The sequence below is a fragment of the Pagrus major genome, chromosome 12, assembly GCF_040436345.1.
Source record: "Pagrus major chromosome 12, Pma_NU_1.0".
Lineage (NCBI taxonomy): Eukaryota > Metazoa > Chordata > Actinopteri > Spariformes > Sparidae > Pagrus > Pagrus major.
In genome coordinates this window covers 11,395,159-11,410,367 of record NC_133226.1, presented here as the reverse complement: position 1 = coordinate 11,410,367, position 15,209 = coordinate 11,395,159, and the positions used below count along the sequence as shown (strand labels likewise).

The window sequence follows — 15,209 nt, the reverse complement described above, 5'->3', positions numbered from 1 at the left end:
GAAATATGTAATTACAGCACAACACTGGAAAAGAACTACTGGAAAGAACTGTTGATCATCTTAGATTGAGGACAGTTGTGTTGGTGTTGAAGAGACGTGTGTTTAATCACAAACCCAGTTTGTTCTCTTGAGACAAAGGAGTCGGTTTAATTTCAGCTCTCGGACAAGTCACCATGTGGAAACAGGCTCATGCAACAAGCTGCAAATCACTCTGACATACCAAGGACGTTGTGTTAGCATATTCAGTTCTGATTTTCCATCTGCAACAGATTTATAGGAACATGATGCACTTGTTTGTCCTGAAGTGAAAACGGTCGAGTTCATTATTGGAAGAGTGATTTATGAGTCAGTGACTTTTGTATTAAGCCACTGCTGAATTGTTCAAAGACTGAGAAGGAATTAATTTTTTTATTTATTAGAGGAAAATTTCCTCCCTTCACCTCTTATTCAAAATACAGGGATATTTAAAGGTCAGAGAGTTTCCTTAGTAGTTATTTTTAGTCTGTCATCCTTTGTACTTTTGTTATCTCAGTCACTCACTATTTATGCCAGCTGCTCTGGCAACTGAAAGTCAAGTCTGAGTGGCCTCTACAACACAGGAAGATAAAGGATATGTCTTTCAAAATAAAAGCATATTGGAGTCAGACATAAAAGAGGAATACAATCACATTAAATTAAACTTTTTGAAGATTTTCTTTTTACATATTCCCTATAATTTTATTGTAGACTTTTTAACACATGCAAGACATGAAATTACTTTTTTTTGTTGATTTGTTGATAATGATTTATATTTACTTAATACTGATTTACTTTAAACTGTTTCTTTGTATTTTAGAAATCTGAATTTACATTATTTTGTTAATGTACGTGCCTGAAAATCTATGTAGGCTTTCCACAGTGATACAAAAAACAAAGCTTTTAAAAAAGAAAAATATAATTTGGTTGCAATCAATTTATATAGACTGTACCATTATTTTCTTTACACCTTTACTGTAAATAATTGTCATATTTTTTTATTTTCCCTGCATGTTTATAAACTATTTTAATACAAACATTTCATACAAACTGTTTTCATTCTAATTGTGTTATTTAGGTTGACTTATATAAGATCTGTATAAAAGATCTATATAAAATATAGATTTTGGCCTGAATTTAAAAAAAGGAAAAATAAAAATAAATAAATAGAAACATATAAAAGCCTATGAAATCAATAAAAAGGTGAATATTTTAATGGCATATTACAGAATAAATGGTTTCAGATATATTTATAAATGTATTACAGCAGTAACATTAATGGTGGTATATTGCTGTGTTGCTGTCTGTGGTCTACTTTGAAGAGTCCTGAGGGAAGCTGTGTCTCTGTGTTGCTGCTGCTGGTGTGACAGCAGAGTGCAGCAGCTGTGCGCCCTGCCCAGTTTACTTCATTAAGAGCTGCTGTCAGAGCTCACAGCTCCAGTATGTGTGTGTCTGTGTGTGTGTGCGCCTCCAGTCAGCACTGGTCCAACATGTGATCCTCCGGCCTGATGCTGTGAACAGTGATGAAGGACTCGGACTGTAGCTGCATGGGCTGACTGCTGATATGAAACACATGGATTATGGATCGGATATGGATATGTTGCCAAATCCTACTTCTTCTGTGTGTTACTGTGAATTCATCGCCCCATGATGGCGACGAGGCGTCCTGTGATGGAGCGTTTGATATTTATTTTGTCTTAGACAGGTGAGTGGACACACACACTGTTTCTGTCTGCATGTGTGTGTTTGTGTGTTTGCATGAGCCAACAGAAACAGGCCAGTGTATTAATGTAATATTTGTAACCTCAGTGTAGAGACTCAGTCCTCTCCTTGTATGGCTGTGTTTAGTTTCCATGTCCCTCTGCTGCCTCACTGCAGGTTTGACAGTTTGTTTTAATCTTTTCTCTTCTGAACACCAGTGTGTGTGTGTGTGTGTGTGTGTGTGTGTGGTGTTAACTTGGAGAAAGTTAACTTCCAGAGCCTCCAGAGTTCCTCTCAGTGTGTTATGTTGTTGCTAAGTATGAACAAACTAAGGTCCTGTACAGAACAGAACACAATGCCAGATTCAGTTTTCTTTTCTCTGTTTATTCTGTGCAACAAAAGATTAAACTGACCAACACCCATTGTGTTTGTTTTGTCTTTAAGCATGAGCTTGTGTTTTTTCCTGTTGTATTTTTACGTTATAAAATAAGTCCTCATCTACTTCAGTTATTTAGGAGAATGCTGCAACTCTGTTTTGTGGACTTAAAAGGTTCACCTGACTCTCCATTGGCATGGGAGTGAGTAGATTGGTTTTAATTAGGTTTGGTTCTGATTGAAGGACCATCCCTTGTTTTTTTCTACATGTGTTGTCCTCATGGTTTGGCGTGCTTCCTGTTTAATCTTGTGTTGTGTTGTTGATGTTTCATGTTTGGGTGAGTGTGATTTATCTCTCCAGTGCTGCTTGTTTTTGCAGGTCGGGCAGTGTGTGGGGACACTGGGATGAGATCTATGGATTTGTGGAGCAGCTCACCAACAGGTTTGTCAGGTAAGTAAAGCTTCTGTTGTGTGTTTTCATATATTGTGATGTTATTCCTCTCTGTTTTCTCCAGCCCCTCTTCTCTCATCTCCTCCTCCATAGATTTTAAGGGCATTTAAACAATAAAAAGAATTAGAAAATGTGAAATAATACAAAACTTTTCAGTCAAAAATGAAGTTAAAAGTGCTATACAGACAGCCCAGCATATTACATGTGAACTAGAGTCATACATCAGAAATTACACTAATAAAAAAGACTATTTAAAGAGTGGGGAGTCGTTATAGGTCTTTAAATTACAGAACAAACAGTAGTAGTGAGTAGAAAAGTAGGCCATGTCTATTTTGGGCAGCAGACACCAACTACTCCAAAACCCTTCTGGGTAATGGTGCAGAGGGTGTGTGATATCTTTAGGTTTAATAGCAGGTTGCTAAATATGAGAGTAAAACATCCAACCAGATGTTGAAGGTGGTGTTGACCACAACAGACAGTCCTGTCCCCCTCCACAGCCTGAAGGGTAGAGCAAGGAAGTAACACTGACGGGGGTTAGGGGTTCAGTTCCCTACTGTGTGGAAATCAGTGGGTGAGCAAGGCACTGACATTGTACCATGTTGTGTAGTGATATAAAATTCATCAAAATAAGAAATTCAGAGGTTTAATACACATGACACCTTTGATCATGTTGAACATTAATATAGCAGCAAACATCTATATGCTATGAAGAGAAATAGTGGAGTAATAGCATCCTGAGCAAAGGTAAGATAACATTCCCTCTGTGTGTGTTGTAATCTGAGCTCCTCTGTCTGTTGTTTTTCATACCAGAGCCAGCCCCGCATTGATGTTAGTGCATGTGTGTGATTCTTGAGAAAGATAATTGATTGTTGAGTCTCATTCAGGTCCTCGACTGCACCACCAACCCAAAGCATCAGTATTTAACTACCTGTGAATGAGACCCAACACTCAACAGTGTTTCTCCAGAATTCTTTACTGCACCTTTAATTGAATGAAATGTTGCGTGATGAATGATAAAGCAACATTATGTAGAAATTGGCATTTTGTGTGGCCATTAGAAAGAACGGAGGTTTGATGTACCTCCACACTGGCTTCACTTGGAAGCTTCATCCGCATTTTATACAATCGATCAAAGTAAAACGTCACGGCTGTGAAATGTGTCTGATGTTTCTCAGAGTCTTTTGATGTGGTGCTGAGGGGCAGCAGCGTCAGCGGATCCAAATCTGTTGATTCACAAGCTTCCTGTGTGTGTTTCAGTCCCAGGATGAGGGTCTCCTACATCGTCTTTTCAGCCAGAGCAGCTGTAATACTGCCACTAACGGGAGACAGGTACCTTCTCCAATTCTTAAACCTCCTTCTCTTTTCTGTTGCTCCTTCTCCTCCTCACTCCCTCTCCATCCTCCTCCTCTTCCTCCTCCTCACAAAAAAACAACATCCTAACACTGATAACCACATCACACAGAGCTCCTATCGGTCTGTATTTACACTGTGTTTCTGTGTTTTGTGATCTGGCTGTGCAGGTCTAAGATAGATGAGGGTTTGGAGAAGCTGAGCCAAATCAGACCTGCTGGTGAAACGTACATGCACGAAGGCATGAAAGCGGTAAGTGCTCTTATCTGACATTATGAATACCTGCCAGGAGCCTGTCACTGACACTTAATTATTTTCAACATGAACTGCCACTAGTTCCTTTGTTCCCTACTGCCACTAATGCTATTAGATGAGATCAGACCACTAAAGTAGATAATATGTTGTCAGATAGTTCAAGCAGCTCCAGTGGGGCCTTGTGACAGAAAATGTTTCAGCAAACCAAACATAAAACAGTTAAAGTGTCATGACTCTTTCAGAGCTGCATGTGTGCACAGTGTGTGTGTGAGCTGTACTGAGTGCTGCTCTTTAGACAGAGATGCATCCAACTTTTCTATAACTGTATTTTCACTCAACAGGTGTCCGAGCAGATGAAGGCACAAACTTCACCGTCATCCACCATCATCATCGTTCTGACTGATGGCAAGCTGGAAATCTACCCCTATGAGCTGAGCGTACAGGAGGTATCGAACACACACACACAAAGACACGCTTGAAAATAATTTGAATGGTAGCAGTAAAAAACTATGTGAAAATGATGCGGTGTGTGTGAAAGAGATCAAGATGAGCGTCACATCTCTCACAAACCACAAGTTCTAAGTTTTATGACTATTTTCAAGCAGCCATTGACCTCCATTCAAGCACAGTACAAAAAAACCCCAAAGTCCAGGAAAAATCTTAGAAGTAGGTTGTCAGTTTGATTCTTATAAAAAAAGACCTCTGCTTAAACAGACTGGGTTTTTATTAAGAGTATTTTTATGCTTAGCAACAGTCATAATTAAAAATAAAATTAAAAAAATAATTAAAGTGCCAGAATGAGGTTGTTTAAGGGTTGCATTGGGCCAACAGGTCCCCAGTTGAGTTGGTCTGTATATTAGTCTTCTCTTAAGTGATAATATAAAAAATAAAGGATTTAACATGAATGAATTTTAAAATCATACTATACTATATCATCATATATGATCTTTTATCAATTACCTCCTTTCTATAAACATAAACGTGGGTTTACTGTTTGTCATTAGAAGCAGAAATTTGTGTTTGTGCTTCCCAGGCTGACAAAGCCAGAGGGTATGGAGCCCGGGTGTACTGTGTCGGGGTCATGGACTTTGACCACAAACAGGTAGGAGGACTTTCTCTTTAGTTTCACTTGGTTGCCTGTGGGAAAGAGACACTTCTCTCTCTTCCTGATAGTGTTGGTTGTTCAAACATTGAGTTTTTATTTGTCTTTCTGTGTGTCAGTGTGTGTGGGTCAGAACTTCAATAGACCGCTCTGTTTTTGGCCCAGATTTATTAACTCACCTTGACCTCATTGGTTAGTCTGTTAGAGTTCAACTGAAACCTCCTGAGGACAGAACAGCACGCAGCTGGCAGGGATTTGTAGTTTATTCTGCATTTAGTTTGTGTAAAAACAAGGAATACATTTCGGTTAGAGTTCCCATTTCCTTGGAGAGACTTTGATTCCTTCCTGAGCAGGTATCGGGTGACTGAAGGGAGTGTTGTGTTAGTAATGAAAACACTAAACTCAGTGAGGATGAAACCTTGTTTTCTTTAATGCTGAATAAGAATGAGCCCAAATGCCTCCTGCTGACTGTGTTGGGAAAGGAATACAAAAACAGGCATTATCCCAGAGGAGCCATTGCTCTGCAGTCAGCATGGGTCATATTGATACTTAATAAGATTTACAGTGCAAAGAAAAAACATGTAATTACATTTGTTGAGAAATATAACACTGCAATTTTTCATTTAAAGTGGCACATCCCCCCCGAATCATTCATGCATTAATATGGTTTGTTTTGCTGTTGCAGCAGCTTTAATCACATCACTTTCTATCAGCATAATAAGTATTAATAAGATATCTGAAATGCTTCACAGTCCTATAAATCATGACTGGGGAAGTCCTCAGTAGTCAGCGGGTGCAAGTGTTCTTCTGCCCAGTTAGTGACCGAGTGTACTTTGCAGTTGAGGAGGAAATAATTACATCACTCTAATTAGATAATGCCAGACGAGCTTCCTGTTCTGCTATCGTTAAAGCAGGAGATGAAAGCTACAGCCAGCCGTCCGCATTTTTCATCTCCTATAAACCAGCTCTTCCTCCCTAAACACTGCTGAAGCACTGAACTGAAATAAGCAGAAGACCTCCCAGAAAGGAGGCAAGAAGTTGAATGTAAAGTTCGTCATATATTTATGACATATATCAGCAGATAGTTAGCTATTTCTATACTGTTGTTTTACAGCTTGCTGAAATAGCAGACGGCACGGAGCAAGTTTTCCCAGTGCTGTCCGGGTTTCATGCCCTCAAAGACATCGTCAACTCGGTGAGGTCATATCACAAAACAGTCGTTGGCACACGGTGTGAGAGTACAGACTTACAACATGAGCTGTTACCATTATCTTTGTCCCCACACAGATCCTGAAGCAGACGTGCACAGATGTGTTCACAATAGAGCCGTCAAGTGTTTGTGTGAATGGTAAGTTAGTGGGGAAGAGTTTGTTGCATCTATGCAGATAATATATGGTAGAAATAAATCATGTCCTTATGTAAAATGATATTTCAAACACACCAGCTAGTGAATGTTAGTCTGTTGGTTGGTTCAACAGAACCAAACTACAACATTGCAACAAAAATTGGCTGTATTGCTGTGAACATTTTGTACCTACAGCTATTCATGAAGCCTAAAGACTTTGGTGATCTGCTGACTCTTTTAACTGCCACTATGAAGTTGACATTAGTGCTTTTAAGTGAAAGCACTCAACAGCTATTGGACAGATTGCTATGAAATTTGGTACCCCATGCTCACGACCCCCTCAGGATGATTTGTAACAACCTTCTAGCACCATCATCAGGTGAAAACATGAATTTGTCAAATAATTTTATTAATGGCCAAAACTGATGACACTCCCATCAGCCTCAGCTGTACAGTACACTGTATTTAATGCTCTTTAGCAAAAGTTAGCATGCTAACAAGCTAAACTAAGATGGTGAACATGATAAACTTCAGTGTAAAGCCATCACGACGTCACCCATTGGTTTGTGGACTACCGTTTTGTAGCCTCAAGTTTGGCATTCGGTCGTTGCCATCTGGGTTTTATGGAGCCAGAAGTGACCATTTTGAGTTGGGGAGCACTCACTGCTGCACCTCTATCCTGATGGTGGCGATTTTTCAATCACTAGGTAGCCACGCCCTAAAGCATACCCTGCTTTATTGTCCTTTTTCCCCTAAATGAGACCATAATTTACTAAATGAACATCATATTGTATTTAAGAAAACTTGAAACTAGTGACTGAGACCAAAAACTCACAAGGAAACTGTTTACTGAGGGTAATAAATCAAGTGAGAAGTAGGATCATTTTCTCATAAGCTTACATACAATAGGACTTCTTTTGAAACCAGTGGAGTCGCCCTCTGTTGGCCATTAGAAAGAATGGAGGTTTGATGTACCTCCACACTGGCTTCACTTGGAAGCTTCATCCATATTTTATACAATCAATCGATAAACATGATACCGTCTCTACATTAGCTTTATACACATGTTAGCATATTGACACTGGCATTTGGCACAAAGCACAGCTGTGCCCAAAAAGCCTCACAGAGCCTCTTGTTATTTTTAATTTGCTCAGTTACCACACTTGCTGTTAAAGAATTGCTGTGTCTGTAAGCTGCAGTGTAAGTAAAACGTCACGGCTGTGAAATGTGTCTGATGTTTCTCAGAGTCTTTCGATGTGGTGCTGAGGGGCAGCGGCTTCAGCGGATCCAAGAGGACAGACAACGTCCTCTGCTTCCTCACTGTCAATCAAAAGACATACAGTCAGTAAATGACACACACTCACCACACTCATCACATGTGATATACAGCTTGTTTACTTCCCAGTGATGCTTCAAACGTGTGCCCACATGCGACTGCAGGATAACATCATCTATGAAGTGCAATGTGATACGACGTGCAGATTTCTGTGTTGCTGTGGAAAGTCAGAGTCATGATGTCCAGAAACAAACAGAGGCTGCATTTTATTGACTTCAGCCCAGAGAACAGAGGAGACATTATGAGAGCAGGGGGAGGGAGAAGATCTATGTCATTAGTCTATTAACAGATCTGAGGGAGGGGGGTCACTGGGAGGACATGACTGTATTTTATCTTTGGTTTCTTCTTCTAACTGGCTTGTTTTTTATCTGTTCTGCTGGAAATTCCTGTCACTCTTTCCTTTGCTGCCTACAAACTCATTATGTACACACAGAAATGTAACATCTAGACATCAGAGTATAGACTATTACAGCTACACAAAAAAGGACCCAAATGAAAGACACACAAACAAAAAGTGAGCTTTAATGAGCTGATGTCCAAAATCCAAAAGTGCGAGCAATAAAATGACAGGCCACATAAACCTGGCAACAGAAAGGCCGACAAAGGAATATAGAAAAGTTTACAAATCTGAAGATAAACCAGAAGCCGCAGAGAACAAAGGGGGAACACAGAGGACACACAGGGACAAGGGAAAAAGGAACCGGCACAGGAACCCAGGAGCTGCAGGACTGACATGAGGACAAAAACAGAGGAACTGACAAAGAATGAGGGGAAAACACAGGCTGGATTACACAGCAGTAATCAACAAATGTAACACTGGTGTACACAAAAAAAGGAGCGGGAAAAAAGGACAAAGACAGGAAGTGGAAAGTCACAACAAGACACATGAGGATATAACTACAAAATAAAACAGGAAACCCAAACCACGACACATACCACCTTCTTTTTGAGTAAAATTAGACAACGCACCAAAGACTATGATTTGAAACTTTCCTTTCAGGAGTTAAAACGCCATCAGCACCAATTGTTTTGGCCACCTTGAGTGCACAAAGAGGCAAAATTGATGTGTTGACTGATTTATTTTTAACTTGTTTTAGGACGTTTTTGCATTTTTTTGCAAGAAACTCCTGTCTTTATAGGCAGAAACAGTGTCTCAGTGTTTGTCTGTCTCCGTTTCTTCTCAGACCAGAAGCCGACAGTAGTTAGAGACGGACATCTGCTGTGTCCTGCTCCTGTTCTGCACGAGGTCGGACAGTAAGTCAAGTCACACGCGCACACACACACAAAAAGTTTGTGACCCTGTGTGAAACTGTAAACAAGCTGCCAGTGGGAAAAAACTGAGCTTGATTATCTTTCTATAGATAAAAATGTCAAACTCTAATGAAAAGTCTAATTAGAATTATATTATTGTATCCTCACATTCTGATCATTGTTAAGGAGAGTCAATAGTGCATTGTTGCAGTCACACACAAATTAAACAGTAGCCACAAGAATTTCTTAATCTACAGCTGAGAAACCACACTTGTGTTTCAACACTGAAAATAGTGCGTGAAGCTCTCATTATCCACGCTCACATGATCCGGCTTTTGTCCTTGTTTTTCTCCAGGCTGCATCAGCCTTTTCTCCAATACTGAGCCTGTGTTAAACATAAATCCAAAAAAACAGGATTTAAAAAAAAAAGAAATAAAATGCTATTTGGCATGACATCATTTTATAACATCATGACCGTGGTATTTTTCTCTGACAACACTGGCTCGACCCAGGCACATAAAGAAAAGTGCATCATCGGTCCAGTGGAGAGCATTGGTGTCCCGCCAGGACAACACTGAGGTGTGGCAACATTTCACAGAGATGATGTATCAATAATGCAGTAATGTACAGTCCTAACTTTCTCCTGCTAGTAAATTAAAACAACGATAAAATATATGTATAGATCCGCACTAGGCCTGAGCAAATACAGCAGGTGGAAATTAGAAACTACAAATGTGTTCAGCAGAGAGAGAAGCCAGAAGAATGTTTACAGGAGAAATATGTGCGAACAGCTCAAAGTGTTGGATGATCTGAAGCCAGTCCGACCAGAATAAATATCTGTGGCATTTAGAGAGCGAGCCAAAGCTGATTTAACTTCACCCACTTCAGCGCTCCATCCCTCGCTCCCTATCTGTCCCCAGTCCTCTCTCACTTTCCATCATGTCTCGCCCACTCTGTAACACTCCCTCCTTCCAGAAACACTCATGCGTAGTTTGTATAACTCAGCAGGGACAAAGCTGAAACAATCTCAGTTGAGTCCAACCTTAAAAGTTGGAACCAAACGATATTTTACTGCATGCTCTAACAGTGAACGAGGAAATCTGATCCCCAAAATGATAAGAATATGAATGGGAATGGCTTCCTATTTCAGTGAGTCAATGTTTTTGGCACTAATGATGTGGTTGGAACGTCAACAGGGAATCTGATAAGGTTACCAAAAAAGCAAGTTGTAAAAGGTACCCAGAGTCATACTGGAGTGAAGGTAAAGATATTGTGTGAAAATATAATAATCACCCATACCAATAGTACTTGAGTAAAGGTAAAGTACCTATTTAAGTATCAAAAGTACAAGTAAAAGTAAAATTAGAATATAATAAAATGAATGAATTAATAAAGAAATCACTAATTTGACTCTGATGCAACATGCAAAGTTATCAAATTAGTTTAGTGAAGTAAAAGTACAACATTTGCCCCCAAAACACAATGGGGTTAAAACATTTAAAGAGTTTTAAAGACTTTTAGGAAGAAATTCAAATTGTAATATTTACAATATTAATGAGGTAATAATACAAACTCAGAAATATTTTTATATAATATATTTTTTCCATAACTGAATAAACAAGCTGTTCTCAGAGGACAATAAGGTCCAGAACACTGTTTGAAGCAAGAAAGGTGGCAGGGTCCGCCACATATAAACAAAGTAAAACACCATGAAATTGTGTTGTCCTTTAAGGTCAGTTTGTTTATTCAATTTATTCAGTTGTGAAAACAAAGAGAGTTTGTTTATTTAGCTTGTTTTGTTTGGCATAACAAATCGGTCAATGAAGATCTTTCTCTTCTGATTAAAATGTCTTCCCCAAGACTACACAGTGCACCTTTTAGTACAAAGTAGCAGAAAATGGAAATACTTAAATAGTATCTCAAACCACAAACTTGTACTTGAGTAAACTTATATTCCATTTTGTAGTCTATGAGGCCTTATATTAAAAAACTGTGAATAATCAAACAAAATTGCTCTGTTTTACGTGGTGTCACTTCAGCTCCTTTTCCACTGAAGCAGCTCTGGTTCCTGAACCACTTCCATTCAACATTTTTGGTTCTTCTTTGTTTTCAACTTCAGGGCGTGGAAAACCTGCTATTTTTGGTTCCAGCTGGGAGTCAACTTTTGGTTGAAAATGCTGCCAACGGTTCAAAATTAGGTGCAAACCGGAGCAGAACTGGTCCCATTTTGGCGGAAAAGGGATACTCATGAAAAACCCTTTCAGCCGGAGGCCAAAGACTGTGTTATGGCCCCTTGTTTTATTAGCTACAAATATGAATGAACTGCACATAACCAGGACTATTTGACAATTGACAACAACTATTTTATTAGAACTGTGAAGGTGTCAAACATCACATCAGAGAGCTCATTACATCAACAGTGAGACAACTAATCAGTGTGAGCTGTGAAGGTTTTGATAAAACTGACGGCAACTGCAACAGCCTCATTATTAATAAATAACACAGGTGAGAAACTGAGGAATGATTACAGCAAACATTTACTCAGACTAACTTATCAAACCACGTCACTGACCTTTGATGGTTCATAGGGCTCAAGGTTAGTTCACTGAATCATCATAATCATAATCAACTATTCAGTGAATATTGGGAGGAATGACACAAATAGCCAACGGTGATGCTCACATGTTGCTTGGATTGTTCTAACATACTGTACAACGAGGGCTTACAACTAAGTATGATAGTTGTAGCTGATAATAATAAAAGGTGTGCTGGACCTGGTTCCTCTTCTTCTGATTCTGTCTGATAATTGCAGATCGATTGAGGTGCTGGTCAGCCTGAACAATGGACAATCCTACATCTCCAGTCCCATCACCATCTACGCCACAACATGTGTGAGTAGGTCGCCGATAATTACAATTGTCAAACAGTCAACTGTTACCCATTATGTGTCCCTGAGGAGGAAAACTTAGGTGTATGTGTGGTGTTACATGTGCAGCTGATTAGTGTGTGTATATTTCAGTCCGATGGGACCTGGGTGCTGTGGTTGCTCTTGGCTCTGTTGCTGTTGCTGGCTCTGGTCCTGCTCTGGTGGTTCTGGCCTCTCTGCTGCACTGTGGTGAGTTTAAGGTCCATATAAGTGCCAGTTCAGGCCCAGCGGAGCATGAACCATAATTCAGTGCCATTGTTATTTAGAGAGTAGGCCACCATTTGAAGTGTTAGTGATTCCTTTAGTAACTCTACGATAACTGTAGTGTGACTGTTTATCCCTCATATTGTTTCTTACAGGTGATCAGAGACCCGCCCCCGGATCGCCCGCCTCCTCCACCTCCGGTCATTGTGAGTAAACCACAGACTGTTGAAAAATGTATTTCTCTTACATCATCAGAATGTTTCTGAAGAGACTGAACTTTTGCCTGTGACTAGTGTGATTCTGAAGAGGTCCAAACTTTGTACAAAGTTGTAGTGAGACCAACACATTTTGGCTCATAGCCCTCATCAGAGTCATCATCTCGGTTTTCTTTCTTTTGATCTCAGCCCAATTTGTTGAAGAGAAATGATGGTCTGTTTAGCACAAACCTAAATTATGAACATATTGTGAGGTAGAATTTAACCAAAAGTCAAGAAGTTCAGGCAGATTTGATGGTCTCCCTGAGGAGAAACGCTTTTGTTTGTGAAGTGTGATGATTTAAAGGACCAGTAATTGCAATGTCATGTTACATGTAAGAGGTTATGTTCTTGTCTGATGAATGTTTCACCATTGCAGCTGTATTTTCAGTGTCTTATAAGTCTACATGGGCTGGGCACTTGTATGTGCATGACACAACTAACCACATCATTGTCATGCCCCTCTTTAAACTCTCTTGTTAATGAAACCCCCCCTTTTTTTTTATTGCTACCGAGACAAGAACTGTGGAAAAAAAAGTTAACTTTTCCAAGAGAGGAGAGAGTTTCTGAATAGATCTCAATGGTGCTCGACAGTTTATAGAGCAGCATCTTGTGGCTGTTAGTGGTACTGAACACTTGAGCACTGGCTTCAGTTTCCAGCCATCGTGGTCACAGTTTGGTGTTGACTCATTTAAAGATGTTTGTCCCAGCAGTAAGTATAGGCGAGACTGATTGACTTGAGCTAAAATGTAGATCCTCATTTCTATTTTAGATCGTAATGTTATGGAATTTTGTATTAACATTTAAAAGTTATTTCAATGTCCTTTTGTTGTTTTCAAGGATCCAGAAGAAGATCCTTTGCCCAAACACAGATGGCCGACAGTGGACGCTTCATACTACGGAGGCAGAGGCCCTGGAGGAATCAAACGCATGGAGGTAAATAAAAATGTGTTAATTGAGGAAAACTTCAGCATTTTTAATGACGAAGTGTTGACAAACACACACACAATGGTATGTAAGTGCAGTGACATACCCATGGTCTGTAGGTGCGTTGGGGGCAGAAGGGGTCCACAGAGGAAGGGTCACGACTAGAGAAAACCAAAGATGCCGTGGTCACTCTGCCAGAGGGGGAGGAGGAGCCCATCATACCCCGACCCCCACCACGACCTCCTCCGGTCTACAACCCCCCGCCACAGTCCAAGTGGTACACCCCGATCAAGGTGAGACGATAGTGTCATAAATAATCACAAGTCATTATTGTTCACTCTTTGAATATTGGCAGATATTGACTGCATTAAGGCTTATGTGTCACTGCTGTTCCTCACACACATTCTTAATCTGTATTTTTATTTCTTGTTTTTCACTGAATCAACTTGATCTCACTCGACCCTCAGGGGCGTTTTGATGCGTTGCTGGCATTACTGAGGAGACAGTACAACAGAGTGGCAGTCATGAGACCCACATCTCAGGAAAAGGTAAGAAATATCTGCAGTATTTCCCTCCAACTGTCAGTCAGATGAAAGAAAACACTGCTGCCAGTCAATTCAGACTACTTTGATTATCATTTATTTCTTGGCTGTCTGCAGTCACAAAGAAGTTTTTGACATTTTTTTTTGTCACCAGTTAATTTGATTAGAAAATGAATCCACGCTCTTGACTCCACAGTGCTTTGATTAGATAATAACAGAAAATAACAGCCCAATTTCCCCCCTCTAATTATATATCCCAACAGTCAAATTACCAGTTTACTGAATCAACCCAGCTGTTATAGATAACAGTCTGAATGTCAGCACTTGTGCAGTGCGTCATCAAACCGGCTGCAGGCCCTCCAATGATCCAGGATTGTTTTCCTCTCACTGTATTCACTGATCTAAATCTGATGATTTATCGTCATATTTTGTCTCTGTGTGAAGTGTTACATTGATCAGGCTGAGCTCAAAGGAAAAGCCAACATTTTGAGCACACATTTCGTTCGCCATTCCATGCAGAGTTTGACGCAGCTTTAAAGGATGGCACATTTTCACACTGTGGTCAATTGTTTAAATACATACATCCCTTCATATGTAGAATAGACCACATTTTCCTTGTTTTAAACTCTGTTCCTATCTTCATTTATAATTTATACTGCCAATATTACAGACAATGGATCATGGTGGCTTGTATTTCTGCTAATTCGGATAAATTGAAAGTTCCATATTATGCTGATTTTCAGGTTCATACTTTGATTTTGGGTGTCTACTAGAAAATGTTTACATGCCATTTTTTGCAACCACGACTGTAGTCCTGATGGCTCGTTTAAAGACGGTTTCTGAACACAGACCTGCTTTATAATCAACAAAGACATGGAAATGTCACTTTCTAGCTTCAAAACATAACATGTATCACCTTTGATTTGCTTGTGTTGTTTTAGGTATATATTATCTATTTGTCTTTTGTTGTCTGCAGGGCCGCTGCATTAACTTCACCAGAGTTCAGAGTCACTGATGTTCAAACAAGACGTTCAACACTTCTCACTTTATTCCAATTTTTGGCCAAAGATGACTGACATGTACACTCAAGAGATAAACTGTTTCAGTGTGTGTTGTAAATAAATGTTTTACTTATATTCTTGTGTTGTTATTGTATTTCAAGTTGGTTGTTTTAT

At 39.6% G+C, this 15,209-nt stretch overlaps 1 protein-coding gene across 2 annotated transcripts; it reads left to right on the top strand.

Annotated features, from left to right (window-relative positions):
* The first annotated feature begins 1,418 nt into the window (after positions 1-1,418).
* On the top strand, positions 1,419-15,170 carry LOC141006041 (anthrax toxin receptor 1-like). 2 transcript variants are annotated; one of them, XM_073478135.1, is made up of 17 exons: positions 1,419-1,720; positions 2,471-2,542; positions 3,800-3,871; positions 4,063-4,144; positions 4,489-4,593; positions 5,181-5,249; positions 6,364-6,444; positions 6,537-6,597; positions 7,840-7,935; positions 9,115-9,184; positions 11,994-12,072; positions 12,201-12,296; positions 12,467-12,517; positions 13,406-13,501; positions 13,612-13,785; positions 13,960-14,040; positions 15,011-15,170. In XM_073478135.1, exons 1-17 carry the CDS (start codon positions 1,596-1,598, stop codon positions 15,047-15,049), a joined length of 1,449 nt encoding a protein of 482 aa, XP_073334236.1. In that variant the 5' UTR covers positions 1,419-1,595; the 3' UTR covers positions 15,050-15,170. The 2 variants fall into 2 exon arrangements, with proteins under 2 accessions (XP_073334236.1, XP_073334237.1); XM_073478136.1 differs by lacking the exon at positions 1,419-1,720 and having other exon boundaries at positions 2,479-2,542; positions 3,718-3,871.
* Positions 15,171-15,209: the final 39 nt, after the last annotated feature.

Excerpts from the sequence above, each read along its gene's own strand:
- LOC141006041 (XM_073478135.1), top strand. The coding sequence starts at position 1,596 with ATGGATCGGATATGGATATGTTGCCAAATCCTACTTCTTCTGTGTGTT. Across the intron at positions 9,185-11,993 it reads GTTCTGCACGAGGTCGGACA|ATCGATTGAGGTGCTGGTCA; the intron begins GTAAGTCAAGTC and ends TGATAATTGCAG. Across the intron at positions 12,073-12,200 it reads CCATCTACGCCACAACATGT|TCCGATGGGACCTGGGTGCT; the intron begins GTGAGTAGGTCG and ends TGTATATTTCAG.